The 21,549-nt window shown below is 39.3% G+C and overlaps 1 protein-coding gene across 1 annotated transcript in view; it reads right to left on the reverse strand.

The window, feature by feature from the left end:
- Positions 1 to 5,746: 5,746 nt before the first annotated feature.
- The window catches only part of LOC145434353 (cytochrome P450 10-like), a 29,541-nt gene continuing 13,738 nt past the window's right edge, over positions 5,747 to 21,549 (reverse strand). The window contains exons 7-11 of the mRNA XM_080311717.1: positions 14,710 to 14,837; positions 11,093 to 11,255; positions 10,908 to 11,034; positions 6,330 to 6,438; positions 5,747 to 6,271 (exon numbers count right to left, since the gene is read on the reverse strand). Of these exons, the coding sequence (XP_080167843.1) occupies positions 6,067 to 6,271; positions 6,330 to 6,438; positions 10,908 to 11,034; positions 11,093 to 11,255; positions 14,710 to 14,837 (732 nt within the window). The 3' untranslated portion in view covers positions 5,747 to 6,066. The remainder of the gene's footprint in view (positions 6,272 to 6,329; positions 6,439 to 10,907; positions 11,035 to 11,092; positions 11,256 to 14,709; positions 14,838 to 21,549) is intronic.

Raw genomic sequence — 21,549 nt, forward strand, 5'->3', positions numbered from 1 at the left:
TAGAATTATGATTTGAAAAAATAGGATTTGTGAAATTTTGTCGGATTTGGATTGGATCAGAATTAGAGATATATCCCATTTTTAAACGGATTAGGATTTGGATTGGATTTACCGATTTTCTCGGAGATTGATATATCGTATGGCAGTTGGAAAATGGCATCAAACTTTATTCATATCAGTTATTGATGTACCTATGGTACACTAGACTATGGTCCTACTCGGTGCCAATGAACATGATAGGTGCAGTCCTATGCTAAGTTATCTTAAATCAAGAGAATTGTTGGCTGTGGTATAAAAATTTCCAATTTCTCCCTTGCATAAATTATCATTTTTTCTGAATTCCAAGTTAGAATCGGATCAGGACTGGACATGGATTTGAATATACAGAATTTATGAATTTGGATTTGGATGAGGATTTGGAGCTTCGGATTTGGATTGGATTAGGACATCGAAATTCCAAATCCGATCATCGCTGGTCCGCTCGGTCTTCAGTTCCGCCTGGTCCGCCGTTCAGTCAATCAGGTTTATTAATATTTTCATCGTTCAAAACATCAGAAGACTGCGATACAATGAAAAGATAGGAAGGTGTCGAAACAACTTGGAGTAGCCTTTAAGATCCGACACCCACCCACATGTTCCGCTGTTCCGCGGTCCGCCGTTAAGAGTTGCCCGATTAGAAATGCTTTATCGCGGAGCTTCACGCACGAGGGCAACATATCTATACCGCAACATAAAACGGACTTCGCGCTAGATTTTTCCTAAGGCTTTCCCGTTTTTATCTGATTCAGAAACATATTGGGGTAGTGTCATATCAACAACAGTTTGCAGGCTCGGTGGGAAGAGCCTAGTTCAGCTGGCGACTGCACGACCGTAGTCATTCTCATGAATACCATAGATGAGCGTGTGAACTGCTGAGATCATGACTAACTAGATTAAAGTCAGTAGTATAGGCCTGCGTATTCCTCAGAGTTGTACCTTACCAAAACACGGATAAAAATGCCATGCTTACTATAGTAGCCTATCGTATCCAATTGACCCTACGACCCGAAATCCCAAACCATTCAACTGAATGTTAAATCTATTTATACGTTTTATGATTTAAGGGTTGTGTTTGAAACAAAAATCATTCTGAAACAAACATGTTCAAAACAAGGCCATTGTTTGAAACATGTTATTTTAAAGGCCTTTGTTTAAAACACTGTTAAAAACATGTTTTAAACAACCATTAAAAAAAAAATGCAACCCTATCTATGGACTGCAGTCTTCAAAATCCATCCAAGCCTTTAGTGTGGATTGTGACGAAGCGCTTGACTCCTGGAACAATACGCAAAATACATCGTTTTCTAAAACTATCATTCATTATATTGGTGCCTGAAAATCCAATCTGCAACCAGACACATATACCGAGCTGGATTTAGACATACATAATGGACAGCACCCAGCAGATACTTTATTGCTCATGGATAAATTTAGGGCTCTGATTTCAGAATTGTTATAAGTTCTTCGCTATCATGGATGATAAAACCCCTATATATGCCAGATGTTGGTGAAGGACTCCCCGCGGGCAACGTGAGGTCAGCGACAACCTTTTGTGAGACCCACGAAAGCGTCAAGAAACGTTATAAAATGTTAGGCCTATGTATTAATGTTGGCCTACGTTGTGACGTCAATGAGAATAAAATCATGTTGATCAGTGATTCTAACATTTGTTATCAGCGATCGGTAATGTTGGCTATAAATTGATATAACTTTGTGTTAATCATGAATGTTATGTAAGTAATAATAATTATTAAATAAGGTGTAAGCGTTGGCTTTGACAACCACAAGGATACCGCACGTTGTTCTTGAAAGATATGTTGATTTGTGTACAGAGGTGGTCAAAGTAGTCATGAAAGCTACTCAAGTAGAAGTAGAAGTAGTGACGGCAAAATCTACTTAAGTACGAGTAGCAGTACTTATTTCATAGTCAACCTAAAACTGCTTGAAGTAGAAGTTGAATTGACTGACTTTAAATCTACTCAAGTAAGTAAGTATAGTTGTGAAAATAATCGTAATTCGTTCGCATGGACTGTCAAAAGCTTCAAATTGAGGTATGCGGAAGGTGTAGCGAGCTTGATTGATATTGATGCAGCCCAGGAGATGTCAGTTTTTTACAGAATAAGCTTTCGTCCACATCATGGGATGTAAATGATAGTATTGGTATGGAAATGCGATACTAATTCTTTGTTTACTCGAACACCCCGTTTTAGACAATATCATGGCATGGCGCCCTACCCTATATTATAAGGCCCCTAGTTCAGTCGAAGAGCAATACGGAGAAATTGTGTCGAATACGGCTTTAACACTTTGCGCGATTAGTAAACGTTAATTAAAAATATGGCAGATCGTAAAAATGCCATATAGTGATAGCTTTATATTCGGAAAATATAAGGCATTACTACACTTGCTTTTATAGTTCAACATGTGTGTTTTCCAGACAAAAGAACTGAAACTATAATTAGAACTCAACGTATAATGCTCGTAATTGAAAGAAAAATACAAATACTACTTCTAAAAAGAGGAAAATAAATTATATGTTTTTTTTTCAGAAAGTTTCATTGAAGGTCTACTAAAACAGGTCCAACGTAAAAAAAGTCAAAGTCCACTTTTCCAGATTAGGACACATCATGGGCTGGGTACAATAGGTAGAATAGGGTATTGCTAGATTGCGAAACGATAGTTTCAAACGTTATGGGGGGCCATACTTACTGTGATGAAATATTTGGTAAAGGTGACAATGCAATGTGAACGGAACCACACAACCCGGTATCTAAATTATATTCAGCGATACTTTCGTTAAAACATATTTGTCACTCCATATTTACTGTGTGCGATGCGCTACGAAAATTCTGGTTATTACATGACTTTTATGAAAATTAAATGTTGGTATTACGTGAAAACAGCCCCGAAATTCCTCAGGCTATCGTTCTTATTGGGGGATTATACTACTTCTGCTTGACTAACTGAAAATAGCGAAAAGTAAGTAAGTAGTTCACAAAATATTACGAAGTAGAAGTAGCGAAAAAAAGATCTACTTGAGTAAGTACCAGAAGTATAGGAAACTACTTGAGTACTTCGAAAAAGTAGAAGTACTTCGTTACTGACCACCTCTGTTTGTGTATTGCATAGATAAGAAGTGAAGCCTATCCATAAATAACCGTCATCAATTATTCAGAATATGTGGCTTTGTATAGCAATGCACTCCTGTTTTTACCGCCCACCGCACCACCCAATCGGCGAACATAGCCTACCTTAGTCCGGTGAAGCATCTTTTCGAATGTTGTCAGAAAATGAACCAAAGGTGCTAGTCGCCAGATTGATGCTACGATTCAAGTACAGTTTCACTCTTTTGTGAGTTCTAAATGCGAACCCATTCACCTCGCGATGACGTAACTTGTCGATTTAGTGGAAAAGTGCTATTGTTGCGAGTTAATATTGTTCTTGGGTTCGCCCTTTAAGCTTCGAAGGAAAGCACTGCACGATGCCCCCGGAAAAAGCATGAACACCACGAGAGCAGCGGGAGTGCGATATTTATGATTTTTCTACTGTAGTGATTCTAGTACTAGATTAATCACTAACACGATACGCTGAAATTAAAATATTGAAGCTCCGTACCCCCAAGAAGCTCTTCGAATACAAAAGTGATAGATTTCTTCATTTTCTTTTTGTTTAATAAATTCCGGCTGGCTGGTGTGAATGAAATTAAAAAAAGTGCGTATGGAGCTCAAAAACGTTTAAAAGTACTGATATAGCCGTGTACTGGAAAACATATGTTGAATCAGCGATCCAATATATCGCTCAGGCTTTGCAGAGCAACAGCTGGTGTATAATAATATAGAACGAGGAGAAGGAAAGAAAGGTTTACTGTGAAAGAAAGTCACACATTTTAAACAACAGACCTGGAAGAAGAACAACATACAGAGTACTTATATACCTATATTCTACAGTAGAACGATAATTGCATATTCTGACAATAATCATATGTGATCGATTAGCCTACGTATTGCCAAAGCCGAGATTCGCAAATACTTCTTGTCGCGAACACAGATTAATTGTTCTAATTCCAGAGGCCCGAGTATGTAGTAAGCATTGAATTCTTTGGACCAGTGGTCGCGCAGAGTTGTCTTCCGGTACGCCAAATATATTCGGATATTTATAATCTCAATTCCAAAATGCATGGAGTTGTACGCTTTTCCATTAATTAGAGAAATGAATTACCAAATGTTAAATAGATTTAGAAGTTTGGAACGTTTCTTTTCTGTACGGTATCGTATTATATAGCTCGTACGTCACAATGGTGAAGCTGTCGTACGAAACTGTTTAAAAGTAGCCCACCCACAGGCCCGGGGCGTGCAACATACAGCCTGGGGGCCGGATCCGGCCCGTGACGGGATTTTGAGCCGTCATGAAATTGAAATTCTAATCTGAAAGTATTGACAAATTTTATGCGTTACAGAATGATTTCAAGTTTGCCAACCTGAGAAAGAGGGTCATGAAACTACCTGTTCTGTTCCAGTCTACATACATTTGTAAGCAAACATTTTCGACCGTGAACCTTAACCAGACAAAGCTTCGTTCCAATATCGCTGTTGTTCACGTGCAGTCTTAACTGAAGGTTTCTACATCCGACATGCAGCGAGAGTTCAACGAACTTGCGTTGACAACTTCAATAGACCACAGATGTCTGATTGACTTCAACAGGTATTTATAGCCTACATTAGGTCGATAAATTCATTAAATACGGTTTTTAGTCTCTTGAAGTTCACATTAAATATGGTTTATTCCTTAGGGTAATAAAAACGCGATTAATGTATCGATTCTGTTATCCGGCCTGCAAAGTACTTCATTGTCCCATATCAGGCCCGCCGACCGGAGAAGTTGCCCGTCCCTGCCGACTACAAATCATTTCGGATAAGCTATATGTGAAAGCTACAGAGACTTGTAAACGAACTTCGTTAAATTACGGCAGTGCCAGTAAGCGACACTTGGTAGTATATTAGATGCTATACGCTATATCAAACCTCAAAGTCGCATTTCTTTCAAGCGATACCAAAACAATCGAACAATCACAGTCAAGCTACTTGTTGCTATTTGTGGACTACTATGATCATTTAAACCAGGCCCATTTTTCTTTCTTTTTATTCCGCAGCTGCCGACTTGTAGCCCGATCCACTTCTAGGCTTTTATAAGACACCGCTACAAGGATGAGCCTAGATAAACCTCCAACACTTAGGTAGGAATTCTGGAGTCGACCTCGATCGGACCGCAACCCCCTACCCATTGGTGCTGTAGCTGTGATTATGCACCTACGCCATCTTGCCACTCGCAATCAAGCTAGTGATATTTACCAGGACTTCGCGAAGTTCACCTGGCAGAAACTTAAGATATCCCTGGCAGAAACTTCAAGAGAACCACATGACACATATAAATATAGAATATCAAAAACGCAGCTTAGAATGAAGTTTCCAATATCACGTTTGAGTTGCATACCTATATTGTAATTAAATTTAGGGTTAATTCGGGCTTTCGGAGGTTCACCGGTCAGCAACAGACGTTTTGAAGTTTTAGCAGTCCGCGAAGTCAGAAAGGTTGAAAACCACTGCGTTAGACATCTAATTGAATAAGCAGGTACTATTTTCTTTCACCTTATAGCGCGAAACTTGCAAATGAAAATTGGAACGCTGACGAGACGAGAGACGACTATAGCTGGATTGTTGCGACTTAATCTGTGCGCAGCGTCGATTATTATTGTGGATTGCTTCACATCGTTGCTACTTTCCATAACAATGAAGATTATATTATTTGAGTATTTCGGGATAACTCAACACCCCTATTTCCCTAACCCAGACTAAATTATTGTATTTTCGAAATCAGTGCTCAATCAATGCAGTAACAATGAAAGTTTAAGAATAAGTGCATCATCAGAAAGGTGCGATGCGATGGTTAGTTGAAAATAATATGCGAGCCGGATTGGCTACGTCTCGCGATACCGAATTCGGTCGCGCACCAGTATTTGCGGACTCCGCATTATCCGTTAATGGATATGAATTTGAACTTTGGCTCCGTCGATAAAACTCCAGTCGCCTTTATGATAGATGTAGCAGGTGCGTGATGATACTCGACTTTAAAATTTGTCAGGATTTCGATTAACATCAAAAATATCTCTTGCTTGGCAAAGAAACGGCCAGGGCAAGCCCTAGCGCCTACGCCGAAACCGCTCGTCGTCATGAATCTGTAAATGATTTAAAAAAAATAATGAATCCCGTTAATTAATGGGATAACTTTGTTACTTTGACTTGTCTTTATCCAACCATCTTTCCGGTATGCATTCGTGCGGATCTTCGAAGTAGTCTGGGTTCATGTTGCTCGTGCTGTTGATGGTGTTGAGGATGGTGATACCTGAAAAATTTATCCGTTCAAATCGGCTTGCATTTAGCATCCGTCATACAGGCACACATTGATTGTCATGATTCAATTTTTAAATTAATTGGTGGTCAAAGATACGTCGTCAGTTCGCTAGTTAACACCATCATACTTGTTGATATGGACATAAATAATAGTAGAAATATTGTAATATAATGATATGTTATGTTTGGTGTCGGTATTCAGAATTTTGAATACAGTAACGGTAAAAAGTGGCAAATGTAAATAATTATATATATCACCGATAATAATAATAATAACGAAAAAAGGTGCAAACAGCATTGTTGAAAATATCTAGTATAGGCGGAATGTTAGATCGCAGATTGGTAAAAAAGGTGTACCGAGGATCAATGTCGCCTGGCTTCGGTAGCACTAAGAAATCACGCCAGTCACTCATCGGTGACTCAATTAATCAAAAATGGAACTGATTTCATTTTAGTTTCATAGATTTTTCGATAAAGACTTTGGAGGTTGACACGTTTTAGGGTGCACCCGTCACAGTTTATCCCATAAGAACTTCAAAGTTTCTAATTCATAGTTGCCTGCTATTTTATTTAAAATTCATGTACTTTTCCGGCAGATCGTGTCCGCCGAAAATATTCCCCACGAGAATCGATGAATGGTTTTGAACAGTACGAGATTTGAAATGCGATGGATTCCTTGCTACGTCTCTTTATCTGATAATGTTTTTGATCATGGATGAAAGTACGAAAAATTCTGCAGGGCGGACATACATCTGTGATTTTCAGACTTATGAATAAGGTATAGTGACTATCAGATCTAGTCTGTAGCATATTTTATCCATAGTTATTATGGCGTCAGACTGCGATGGTCCTACCAGAGAGCATGACATATTCTGTTAGAGTGAAGCTGCCTGGGCCGATGCTTCGCGCAAAATAGATATGGAGTGAACATTGCGTTTTCACATTACACTGGGCAACAACTTTGAACGAAAAATTTGTTGACTTTGATTTGGCACTTGATTTAGGCCAATTTTAGGGTGCTGATTCCAAAAAGGCCTCAGGTTTTCTTCTATCACGTCAACTTTTTGCTCTATGACATATGCCCAAAATATGCAAATTTTCACGAATTTGGCCATACTACTTTTCCATATCATCTAAAAATCCACACTTTTAACATATAATAAGTTATATAGTCAAGGGGCCGATTGAATTATGTAGGGAAAAAGTACTTGTATCGATCTAGCCCGATGTTTTCACCCATTTTTGGTCAGAGAATGCAATTATCTGAGGATATTTCACACACATATTTGATTCAAACTGCAGGATATGACACGAAAAATAAACATGACATTTACTATCAGCCAATGCCACTTTCAGCTTATTCAGTGTCACCTGAAACTCCTATACGCTCGATAATTTGGATCAAGATGAAGATTCTAGGGATAGCAGCCCAAATGATGAAAATTTTGAAATCGAAGTTGATTCTGAAAGTAGACATCTTCGGAGCTTTTAACATCCTTATGAAGTGAGAAAAGATTACTTGGCAAGGTAGAGAAGGTATCTCACTTTCGATCAGGAGAAACAGCCTTTTCTTCGTAGGCCTACTTTTGGTAGCTCTGTGTATTGCCGTGATACTGGCATTGACATGATACCGTTACCATGGATTACCGGAGGAGTTGGGAATCCCGATTTTCAAGTCAAGTGAATGGCAAATGCCTATAGGTAGCTCAAAAAAGGATCCTAAAGTGTGCCATTCTCCAAAATGGCAAAGTCTTAGGTGCAGTAACAATTCCACACTCAGTTAGTCTTCGTGAATAATACAGAAACATTAGGAGTAATACAGAAACATTGAATTGTTGCAATACCACGAGCACGATTGGATCATATGTGTCTGCTTTGAAATATTGTGTTTTCTAGTGGTTAGACAATAAGGATGCACATGCAACCCTGATACACAGGTGTCACTGCCATATCTTTATGTCGAACAGCAGACATTCAAAAAAGCTAAAATATATTAAAAATTTCCCTAAAAACCTTGACATAGTCAGAGATAGACAAGGAGAAAATGTCCCCAACATCTGAAGATGATGGGGGTATGATACCAGAGTAGATTGGAGCTTACTTATTTAAGCTGACTGTTGCTCAAGTATCAAACTAGACAACCTACAGAATAATAGGTTATTAGCGTAAATTTGGACCCTGAAACTCGCACTTTATTTGTCATGTAGAAGCAATATTAGTTTAAATCAACCAAATAAAGCAGTGCAAATGTTTATTTGAAGTCTATTGATTCACTTTCGACTGCTTGTGGTTTTTGAAACGTTTTATACAAGAAGAAAAAAATATTAAAAATAATGCTATTATGTGGGTTTGAGACAATACGGTGGGTACCTAACCCAAAAAATTGACGTGATAGAGAAAAACGGAAGTCATTTTTGAATTCAGCGCCCAAACGTTAGTAAAAAAAAAATTGTCTGTTCAAAGTCAACAAAAATAGTGTTGAACGGTGTTATTACTATTAATATTATTACACACATCAGTGCTACTCTCAGCCTATCCGTCGCTTCTTGCTTCACGACATGACAGTTGTTTTGTACAGTTCAATGCCTTTTTTCAGGTCTTTCATTTTCTTGCACCCTCTGTCAGGCGCGATTAATTGGTAATTTTTCTGCCGACTTGTAGCTCGGCTCACTGTCATTTCGGAGCTTTTTAAGTCCCAGCAATTGTAGTGAGGTCGGCGATGAAGAGCCGATATAACCTCCGACACATAGTAGTTGGTTTGAATCGGGATTCGAACAGAGGTGGTCAAAGTAGTCAAGAAAGCTACTCAAGTAGAAGTAGAAGTAGCGACGAAAAAATCTACTCAAGTACGAGTAGAAGTACTTCTTCCATGAGCAACCTAAAACTACTTGAAGTAGAAGTAGAATTGACTGACTTTAAAAGTACTCAAGTAAGTAAGTAGTTGTGAAAACGATCCTAATTCGTTCACATGGATTATAAAAAGGTACAAATTGAGCTATGCAAAAGGTGAGGAGCTTGATTCATATTGATGCATACCAGCAGGTATCCAATTTTCGATAGTATAAGCATTCGTCCACATCATGGGATGAAAATGACAGTATTGATATGGAAATGCGATACTAATCCTCTGTTTACTCAGACAGCACGTTTTAGAAAATATCATGGTATTGCGCACTCCCCCTGATTATAAGGCCTGTAGCGATTAGTAAACGTTAATAAAAAATATGGTAGACCGTAAAAATGCTATATTGTGTAGCTTCATTTCTGGAAATTGAAGGCATTACTACACTTGTTTTATACTTCAAGATGTAGGTTATCCAGTCAAAAGAACTGATATCAATCAGAAATCAAAATATATGGTACTGGGAATTGAAAGTGAAATGTATTTAATGTCTATAGTAAAGAAAGTTTCGAAGGTTGGTATGCAAAAACAGCTCTAAAACTAAAAAAGTCAGAGTCCACTTTTCCAGATTAGGACACGCCATGGACAGCTAGATTACGGTATGATAAGTAAATGCTAGATTGCGAAACATCAGTTTCAAACGTTATAAAAGTTATGATATATACTGTGATGAAATATTTGATATGGCGAAGGGCGACAATGCGGTGCGAATGGAACCACGCCAACCCGCTACCTAAATTATATTCACCTATACTTTCGTGAAATCATACTGGATACTCCGCATTCACTGCGCACGAAGCGCGACGAAAATTCTGGGCTGAACTCAACTTTTATGAAAATTAAATGTCGATACTCCGTGAAAACAGCCCCGAAATTTCTCAGGCCTTCTTCCTGATTGGAGGATTAAACTACTTCTACTTGACAAACTGAAAATAGCGAAAAGTAAGTAAGTAGATCACAAAATATTATGAAGTAGAAGTAGAAGTAGTAAAATTCAGATCTACTCGAGTAAGTACCAGAAGTAGAGGAAAACTACTTGAGTACTTCGAAAAAGTAGAAGTACTTCGTTACTGACCACCTCTGGATTCGAACCACTTGCCATCGGTGTCGTGACGTTGGTGCTTAGCCAATTGCACCACTCGCTTCCCTGCGCTTTCACATGATGCGGTCGAAGTTTTACGTTGCTAAAATTCCATACCTACTGCGGGGAGTATAGATGCAATAAACCAGCTCTCTCCGCCGTCCGTATATGTCAGTTTCCAGCTTTTGACAAACCTTGAGAGCGTATTGATGACAGCTTTTCCCGGATACTTACATACTTTAGTAATATTAACACTCACCTAATTCTACTTCTACTTGAAGTAGTTATGCACTACTTCTACTCGTGCTTGGGTTGAATTTTGAGTCGCTAATTTTATTTCTACTGGAGCAGCTCTCTTGACTACTTTGACCACATCTGTGAATTATTCTAGGCAAAGAGTGGGACTAAACCAAAAATTATCGTCTGATATCTATCTGTTCGAAATCGAAGCCTACAGTACCGGATACAGTGGTTTTACCTGCAGGAATTCTGTATCCGGAAAGTACAATGTCGTGATCGAATTGGCGAGGCAGCCCGTGGGTGAATGGGAGCAATCGGTTAGATTCTTTGAAGAATGCGTTCATATAACTCATACTGTCGATTGCCTGTAATTACTTGATGGTAATAGAGTTTTAGAACAGGTTGGACGATTCCTTATCGTACCCGTCCCGAAGATATTTGTTCGGGCGTCAACGCCTTGATTTCGCTGCGAAGCTTGGCTTGTATTTCGCTGTTCATGGCCAAGCAGTATAGGCAAATAGCAAGGGTATTTGCTGTCGCTTCAATTGCACCGAGCAGCACATCCATCAAAAGTGATTCCCTTTCCCTGCATACGGTATAGAAATGAATTGATTTTCTGAGTATGGTGACACGGGGAAACACAACACGTGGGACTTGAAAATCGCTACATTCGCCACAGCACTGATGCACGAACTAAGTACATGGGATTTTCATACCCCAATTTTTCATGCGCTGCATTGTTTGATTGCAATTAGCGTCATGAATTTAAACGTACCGCAACGATATAATGCAATATAGCAAATCCGTCGATTCGAGCAAGAAACGCATTTTAGGAATTACAACCGTAGACGTAGACTATATGTTGGCTGGATGCAAAAATTATTTAGCTACCAACGCGAATGAATTCCATCGTGCTCTATTCCTGCATATAATTTTTGAATGATTCATACGATTTAAAAAAGACTGTAAAAACTGCTAGACTGTAGTGGTTTTCAATTTTCTCCACATGGTCCTGTGAATAACATATTGATAATGACACAAGTTCTAGCAATGACAACGCTGAACAACTGCCAGCCAAGGGGCCAGCTATAGCAACCTAGCAATTAGAAAAACGGTATGTATGAATGCCTATAATCTCCACATCAATTCATCGGGCCAGTTACAGTTACAAGTCTCAAATACCTTACTTTCCAAAGCGTTCGATCCTTCCCTATAGTATTAAAACATCTGACATTTTAGGTATGTAAAAAGAACTTCATTTTCGACCGTCTCCGAGCTCCAGATAAAATTTGGATTAACGGTGACTTATAGGCAGGCCGTGTTATTTTTGGCATTTCGGGAACCAAATGCCAAGACTGCCAAAAATAAAAACCTTAAAATACCAAAAATAAGGCTATTTGAAGATATAGGTTTTTATGAGAGTTATAGATAGAAAAGTATTGAAATTAGTCTGCACGAAGCGACAAAACAAGTGTGTAACGCTAAATTCCCAAATTGAGGTCCGTGAACCCTTCGGAATGCCGCGGCCTACCGTCCAAGGGATCTGTGTAATGCGAATGAAAATCTTAAGGTCGGGGCCAAAAAGTCGAGTACTGAAATCTTGGTTTTCATGGATTGATCAACCGAGGTAGTAAATGATATCCAGCGATTAAGAAGAAGATGATATTTGCCCGCAACAGCAGGGTTTTCTTGGGAATTAGCATATTTCGGTATCCGTGAATGAGAACAGTAATTTTTAGATGCAGCGCAATGACTTGGCATTTTCCTGTTGTCAGCGCTCGTGCATTTTGTTGCCTCATGTAGCCGACACGCGCGACTCTGGGGCATTCAGCTAAATGCGTACATATAATTTCATTCAATTTGAACTTGTAAATTAAAATGTCAGCACATGGTGCAATCAGCATTAATAGACTAGCTGTGCCCCGTTGGACAATTTGGATATAGTTTCATCAATTAACAATTGAACATACACACACAATGTAAAATGCCCCAGTCGCCAAGAATTAACCCCCATCAATACTTATCATACAGATGCCTACAAACATCCAGTTCCTTACTGTATTTTTGTTTGCCGGTTGGAAATTTATTCATATCATTTTGAATAATAAAGCCACTCGTGATTTATAACCATTGGTTGGCGAGCGGGGGGCTCCGCGATCCATAACATAACATCGTTGGGTCCAATGTCACAGTTCTTTTCGATGTTTATCTTTTTGAAGCCGCGGCCCTTTCTACTAGTTCTTTCCATTCCTTGTGAGTGCTTTCTTTCGTCAGGTCTTCTTCTGGGCTTTTTCGTCGCCGTAAGAACGGCAACGGCGGGGTAGAGGAGCCCAGATAAACCTCCGACGGGAATCGAACCGGCTTCGCTTATCGTTACCACTACGCTATCTCCCCCGCCAATCGTGTCAGCAACGATGTTGAATAGGTATCATAATTGGTATTGTGATCTGTGGGAACGCAAGTAGTTATGCGCACATATTGAATCGACTATTCGGATTACAGATTTCAGAAGTAGTCGGTTTTGTATTAGGTGAATTGACTCTCCAACACCGTTGTCAATTCGGTTTTTACTCTCGCCGTCAAAAATGCTGCCAAAAATATAATCTGAAAAATGCCAAAAATAAGCTATCTTTGGCATTTTTAGCATATGCCAAAAATAACATTGCCTGTCAAGTGTCGATAACTGAGAGGTTGTGTCACATTTTCCAATAGGGACATAGTTTCATCAATGAACAGACATCACGCAAATGGCCTCCAGATATTTACGTACCATACATACATAATGCATATAGATTCGGTCCTTTCCTAGTTTTTCATTGCCGGGTGGAAAATTTTCATATTGTATTGATTATCAAAGTCACTAGCGAAGGCTGCGATCCAAACGTGTCAGAAACCCTTTTGAACTGCTATCATAAGTATTTTGACCTGTGTGAATGCCTGCACTTTTGCAAGTATAGTGAATTGACTACTAAGAATAGTTATTGCAGAAGCACTCGGCTTTGTATCGGGTATATATAGTCTCTAACATTCGGATTTAAATCTTGCTGTTTGATGACAGAGTGTGGATACTGCATGTTTTGGGACTTCCGTTTCATAGGAGAGACCAAACTGAAACGTTTCTTAAGGTTAATTCGAGCCTATAAATGTGAATTCAAGGCGATGCCAAAATTGCCAAAATAAAATCTGAAAAATGCCAAAAATAACGCACCTGCTTATAGGTATAGAGACAACGTCAAATCCCTTTAGGTAGGACCTGCGTATATTCCAGTGGGTACAGTATTTTCTACTCATAATAATTCAAATATTTCAAAGGTGGTTTGTATATAGTCGGAAATAATTTACCAGACATTTATAAATAAGTTGCTATATTGCCCATAGGGTTGCATTTAAATCAAATGGTTGTTTGAAACAATTTGTTTAAAACATGTTTTAAACATTGTTTTAAACAAAGGCCTTTTAAAAAAATTGTGTTCTTGTAAGTTGCATAATTATGCCAAAAATTTGTAAATACTTTTCAAAAAACATGCTCCATGAGCCTACGGACGATTACCATCCGATATAGCCGACGTATACTATATGCGTATATGGGATGGTTGGAACCCGCGAAATAGTCGGTTCAACAGCTGTAGTACGTAGATATAGAGCATTGGTACGGAATGAATGTTCTGATGATGATGACCGTCGACCGTAAAAATGCCTCATGACGATGTAGTCCTGGTTAAAGATATTTTTGATCCGTATATGACATGGGTTGGAAGCCTATTTCGTCAAAGCAGCTATATTTACCCTATATTTCAATCGTCAATACCAATCCACTATGACGTCACAATTTAATATTCGCGACGCCATTGCTTGAAAAAAAACAAATAAACAAAAAAACAATAAAAAACATGTTTTAAACAAGGGCCTTGTTTCAAACATGTTGTTTTTAATTGATTTTTGTTTTAAACATAACCCTAATTGCCCATAATAATTACAGCTTCAATAAGAGAATCGTCATCAATGAAACAAGAAATAGTGTTATTCGTAAATATACATACTCTTCAGTGAGGGTTTCTATGCTCATGATTTCCTCCAGTAAGCTGCCTTTTATGCTCTTTTTCGACATCTGTTCATTTACGATGGTGAGCATGAAGTTTTTCGAATTCAGGAGACATTTCTTCAGGCCCTGCAGTGTAGAGAAATAGCTTTAATCAGCCAAAAATTCTGAAATATTCATGTAAGCATGTCTATCTGTCGAAATGATTCAGCTGTAAAATTCGCGCTACGCAATACAGCATAAGAACTTTTCGGAAATCGCAGCAATAGGTGATAGCAAGACGGAAGAGATTCCAAAGTCTTGGGTACCACCCGCAAGATATGTTCTCAATTATCTAATGTGCATTTGCCACGCTGCCGGACATGAGCATGCGCATTTACATATAGTAGGGCTTTTCTAGTTCTCGGTCCCAATTTATGTTCAAGTTGGGTTTTTCGTCTTGTAATGATTTTTTGAGTGGTATTTGTTTTGGGTTGCTTCAACGACTATCGCAAATGCTTCGACCTTCATTGCAGCATACTTTTTATGCCAACTAGAAAATTTTCAGCTTTTCAAAATTTGATTATTATAATTAGAATTCTAGCTACACAGGTTTTTCGAAATAAGATTATATTTAGAATTACTGAATTCGCGACATCTTGGTATTTGCGTGAAGCTCAGTTCATATCAAATCACAGTCGATTCTTATAAGCATGCGAACGGCAAATTTCTCTAGAATAAACTGAGCTGGTTTCGCACGATAAAGTTCTCCTGTTGCATTTTCAGGAAGACCAGAAATTAGATTAGAATTAGAGCAATGAAACATTGAACAAATTAGATTAGAATAACATTACCGGCATTTCGCTCTAATTTGGGGGGGGGGCAACCTTTTTGCTATTCACGGCCGCTTCATTTCTATTACTCATGTTGCCTACGGCCGGATTCCAGGGCACAGTCGTAATGAACTAACTGAACGCCAAATACCTCCCGGTGAACTCTGGAATAAACTATTCATTCATATCGGCTTACTATGCGCACCGAAATCGCCAGTGGTCGAATTGTCTCTGGGACTCGTTATCAGGGCTGTGGAGTCGGTAAATTTTACCACCGACTCCGGCTCCGACTCCACACATTTTCAATATAGCGACTCCGACTCCTACTCCTGAGTCTTTAAACGTAACGACTCCGACTTCTTGGTCTTTAAACGTAGCGACTCCGACTCCAACTGTATTACCAATTTACTTCGAAAATTATATGCCACACTGTCGGTTGAATGACTATCATACAACCATTAAACATATGCAAACATATGCTTAACGGTGGCATGCAATATTGTTTCATTGTGGCCAGGGCTTTGGAGCCTGATCCGGAGCCCCGGAGCCGTGTATTTTTACCGGAGCTGGAGCCGGAGCCGGAGCTCTACATAAAATTCAGCCGGAGCCGGAGCTGGAGCCAGTTATTTGACTGGTGGCTCCAGCTCCGACGTATTTCATAAGATACTATTATATATGCAACAACCATATTTGCTGAGTTCACATAATTCAACAGCAGGCCTTCGCGAAATTAAGAATCTTTTCCTCTTTGGCGCTTCCTTTTCCGACTAACCGTGTTCCTAGGGATTTAACAGCAGAGCAGTCGTATGTTCAATGTTCAATTTTCATGCGCTAGTGCCAAACCTCGATATGCGAAATATGCCTGTGAATATTGTGGGTATTCGGCATACCTGCAATTTCATCATCAGCACAACCTTGTTGGCCAATTGTATGCGGTTCGAAAGTCATGATCACTATGTATTACGCGAAATGGGAGAGAGGATAAAAACGTGATTTCGTTGCACATGTCGATATGACGAGCACGAGCCGAGAAATTCCATCTCATCGTTGCTATGAATTGGATGAGCAAATACTCGTTCTTATCGTGATAGTTCTTTATTCGGGCTGCGAAATTGGACAGTGTTATTAAGTATGCAATTATGCATGCTAATTGGAATTCATTACAGCGCATCATTGTCATTCACTCAAGTAAGGATTTTCGAGCGTAAATAGGGGATGGCAAAAGAATAGCCCAAAACCCCCTGGTGTTTTATGTTGGAGACAAATTACTGATTTGATACGCGATTTCCAATTTGTAATCATCTGTTTCGTAAACTTGTAAATGTGCAATGTGCAATGTGCAATGTGCAATGTGCAAGTGCATACTGCATACTGCATATAGTTTAAATCGTTATGGGCATGGCGCAATGTGCATGGCACAGTGTTTAATTCGATTATTCGATTCGTTTCAACGGTAAAATATTTATTCTGATAAACTTGATCGACACCGGATGGACTGGTAGCGAGTGCACCAATATCGAACGTCAAACCATTGGTCATTTGGTACAAATCGAATTTCTATTGATCACGTCCTTATATCCGCCCATATTGCTCTTACTACAGTTGCAGTTGAATAATAATCGCACATTTAAAGATTGAATTGAGCTGCATTACTTTATGTTACCGAGTATAGTGCCAGTGTTAAAACGCCGCATCAGAACTTTAATGCTGTACACAGCAATGGCACGGAGTAAAGTGCGTTCTAGTGCAACTGTGATGTTATCGACAATTGACTAAGTATTCATTATGTCGTCACAAGCCGGCAGGCGGCACCTATGTCTTCGTCGCTCCATCCGATGTTACTGACGGCTGACAGACGCTAGATTACTATAGATAACTAACCTACGGGTAAATTAGTAATCTATATAGACCAGAGATGGCCAACCTTTTCAGCTAAAGGGCCACATGAAATTGACGAACGAGTGCTTTGCCAACTAACCGCGCCAGGCGCGTAAAATTTTCAAAGTGAATTTTATTATTACTTGGGTATATTGTGGGTCGACTGTATACCACCCGCTGGGCTCAGTTTGCAAGGACAGGACTATTCGGCATCTGGACATATCGATATCGAAGATTTCCGCTAATATACGACAATCATTTTGTGCCCCCATTTCATCGTCGACGATCTTTCTGTGAAGGCAAACGCGAATATACTTACTCTCTTAATTGCTAATATAGTTAGACTCAATCGGCTAAATCTGGCATTTTTTTCATTTTCAGGTGGGGTAGGCTACAGAGAAAGTAATCGTGTGACAATTAAACACACGAAGCGTGAAGAAAAAGTTTACTACTTTTTTAGTTTATTGTAATGTACGACGATTTACTAAAAATGTGACTTGCTGGACCCTGGGTCTGTCAATGCGTCGGAACTGATATTTTAGTCATCAACATCCCTAGTGTAGCGGCCATACTAATTATTTTTTTGGTTGGCCTTGCAAGTTCACAATCTGAGCAATTCAATTTCGATAATATAACAGAATTTCGACAATATAATGGGAAATTAGCTCGCGGGCTCCTCAAAACCTTCTCGCGGGCCACATATGGCCTGTAGGCCGCGGGTTGCCCAATGCCCACCCCTGATATAGACAGACACCTTCGATGGTTTTCAGAGCCGGAGCCGGAGCAGTAGTAATAATGCGGCTCCGGAGCTGGAGCCGAAGCTAATGTATGATAGAAGGAAGCTCCGGAGACGGAGCTGGAGCAATGCAAATTTACGGCTGCTCCAAAGACCTGATTGTGGCACAGCTCGAATTATCCACTATGCAATTAACATGAAAGAAAGATTTGCTAAATATCCTTCAAGATATTCAAGGATTGGGACTTGCAGTCTTTCTTAATCATTTGTTCGACCCAAACAGCTAAGCTACACTACAAATATTTTTAATTTTGCCAAGTGGGGAGCATCATTTGCCTATATTTACATCATTCATACAATTTTACAAAACCAGCCGATGCATTTGTTCTGTCACAGTATCATGGTATAATTCCAAAAATTGCATCAATTTTGACTGCATCGCGTATTGCATATTGCGATTTTCTTCCCCTCTGCAACTGAGTTGTAATTTGCAAGTAATGTCTAATTTTATCGATATCAGGGGTGGGCATAACTTTTTCGGCCAAAGGGACACATGAGATTTACAAACCATTGCGCGGGCAACTGGAATGTTGATAACATTTTTCTAGTCGTCCGATAGGAGCGAGCCAAATTAGGTAACATTTCAAACAAGACTTACATTAATACGCCATAAAATTGATAACAATATGTCATGCAACTTTGCAGTGTCCTATCAGGCCCCGGTCGTGCGAAGTGCAAAATTTTTTTGCAGGATAATGACTGAATTATATCAATAACTATGTTGCTATCATACATTGGGGGTCGCATCTGTATACCACTGGGCTCATTTGGCAAGGACAGGATTATTCGACGTTTAGACAGCAAAATCGTCGGCAGCGGTGAAAATGCCTCTAATATTTTTTGCATATGTTTCGTCGTCGACGATCTCGCTGCGAGTGCTCAAGCGAAGCCGCATGTTGGACGACACGTTATCTCTCAATTGCGAATACAGTTAGACGCAATTCTGTGAATAATATGTATTTATAATTTTCAGAAGGGGGCTCCAATACTGAATGGCTGGCCCCTGGATACGTCAATGCGTCAAAACTGTTGTTTTAGTCATCATCAAATTTCGCGGTCATGTTAATCAAATTTTGGTTGGCCTCGCAATTGTACCTGATGTTATAAATAATTTCGAGAATTACCTCGCCGGCCACACCAAACCTTCTCGTGTGCCAAATTTGGCCTGCGTGCCACGGGCTGGCCGCACCTGATCTGTATGGTTATTAATAACAGTGATTGGTGGTACATAAAAATTCTATTGAAAATCCTTTGAAAGCAAATGTTTTCATGATAGAGAAGTTGGAGTCAGAATCGGAGTCGAAGTCAGGGTCATTTTCACAAACTCCGACTCCGACTCCAGTCAGTATTTTCCCCACGACTCCGACTCCAGCCATTATAGTTTTCGCGACTCCGACTCCGACTCCATCAAGCGAAAATTAGCCAGACTCCGACTCCGACTCCACAGCCCTGCTCGTTATGGTCGCGTCAAGCGCGAAATTTTTTCAGGTCCACGAATGAATTTCGTCATTAATATTTGTAGTTTCACGTATTACTGCCAAACATTTATCCTTTCTCAGCCCATGTGATCGGATTCACCGGTAGAGTTGATGGAGATAGTGTTTTCGAAAATTTAGGACAAGTTATAAATGATGATGGATCTTCGAGTGGACCGATTGTTATTAGTCACTGTGTTGCATGCAGTTATTTCTTGACCTCCCATCAGTATTGTCGCTATAGTGGAAATATATTGGAATCGCCAAGACGTACCAGAAACAGATTTCTTTTTTGAGGAACATGGCACACGATTCCAATATGGTATTTCTATACGGGGCTCATCATTGTCCTCTGTTTTTCACATCTGTACTGTGGGACTCGGATTGCAAATGACGCTAGTATGTTAAAATCGAAAAATGAATTCCCCTTGAGTCGAGCGCAGCACGAACAAAATTTCAAGATGAATTATAATCTCTAAAATGTTAGGGAGTCAATTCGTTAACTCAATTTGTATGTAGACGGCCGCCAACACATGCATACTAATTGAATTACGTGTTGACTAGGGTTACGATCATGGCTGCATTTAAAACAAAAATCAATTTGAAACAAACATGTGTAAAACAAGGCCCTTGTTTAAAACATGTTTTGTAATGTTTTTTAAAGCCACGACGTCGCAGACAATCAATTGTGACGTCATAGTAGTTTCACATTGACAATTGAAAATAAAGGGTAAATATAGCTCCATTGACGAAATATCTATTTGCGGTTTCCAACCATCCCATATCGTATACGTCGGCTATATCTGGTGGTAATCGTCCGTAGGCTCATACAACATGATTTTTGAAACGTATTTACACAATTATGTCAAAAAATCATGATTTATTTTAAAATGCCTTTGGTTAAAACACTGTTTAAAACTGTTATAAACAAACTGTTTGAAACAACCATTTGTATAAAATGCAACCGAAGTTGCGATATGTCTTCCTTTAGGAGGATTTGTCCTCCTTTTTCAGGAAATCGAAAATGTCGTCTGAGGACGCCTAAATGTTCTCCTTTTTGGAAATCCGTCCTCTTTACAGTTTTGACAGCTAGTGAAATGGTCCTGGTCAACTAAAAACGCCATAAATGACGCGAAATACGCAAAGCGGACGTTCGAGCAGGTCATTCGGGAGTCAAGTCCGAATGATGAGGTTTTTTTTAGTCAACACAACACGATTTCCTTTTTAAAAATTTTAAAATCAGCTATTTTCAATTCCGGTAATCTAACTTTTTATGATTTAACAAAGTGTCCTCCTGTCCCGATTCCAAAATATGGTAACGTTAGTGTCGACGGCCGCACAAATTTCTTTCTAAGGCCGCAGGCTCGTAACCCATGCTTTATTAAAAGTCCATTTAGTCAGCTAGAATTATACAGCTGTCCAAGTCTGCTTTCGGCATCATCTTATCTGTTCATTACATCACATTGCGTCTTGTGTATCGCATTGTACATTGTGTATCTTGGGCGAAAGAACATACATAATTCAACGATTATTACGATTACTCATCGGACCTTTCCATTCACCAGTTATTATTATTGTAAATTTAGCCGGTCTTGGAGTTACCTGCTTACGTTTGACCAAAAGTTTGCACTGTTCATTAATTGCGCCCAAATGGATTATACTAGGCGATATTTTTCAACTTTTTCATTATCTTTTAAAAACGCTGTATTGAGTTTAGCTAAGTCGACAATGCTGATTCTGAATTTGCAATCAGAATCCACTCATCCCATCACACTTTTTTGCAAAAATTCAACAGCAATTTTGCTAAAAAACGGTTTTGTTAGGGGCGTTTGAGCTTCATTTCAGGTCAAGAGCTCCGTACATGAAACGAAACACACCCT

The sequence above is a fragment of the Botryllus schlosseri genome, chromosome 2 (assembly GCF_051294905.1).
Source record: "Botryllus schlosseri isolate E-star chromosome 2, Bs_hap1, whole genome shotgun sequence".
NCBI lineage: Eukaryota > Metazoa > Chordata > Ascidiacea > Stolidobranchia > Styelidae > Botryllus > Botryllus schlosseri.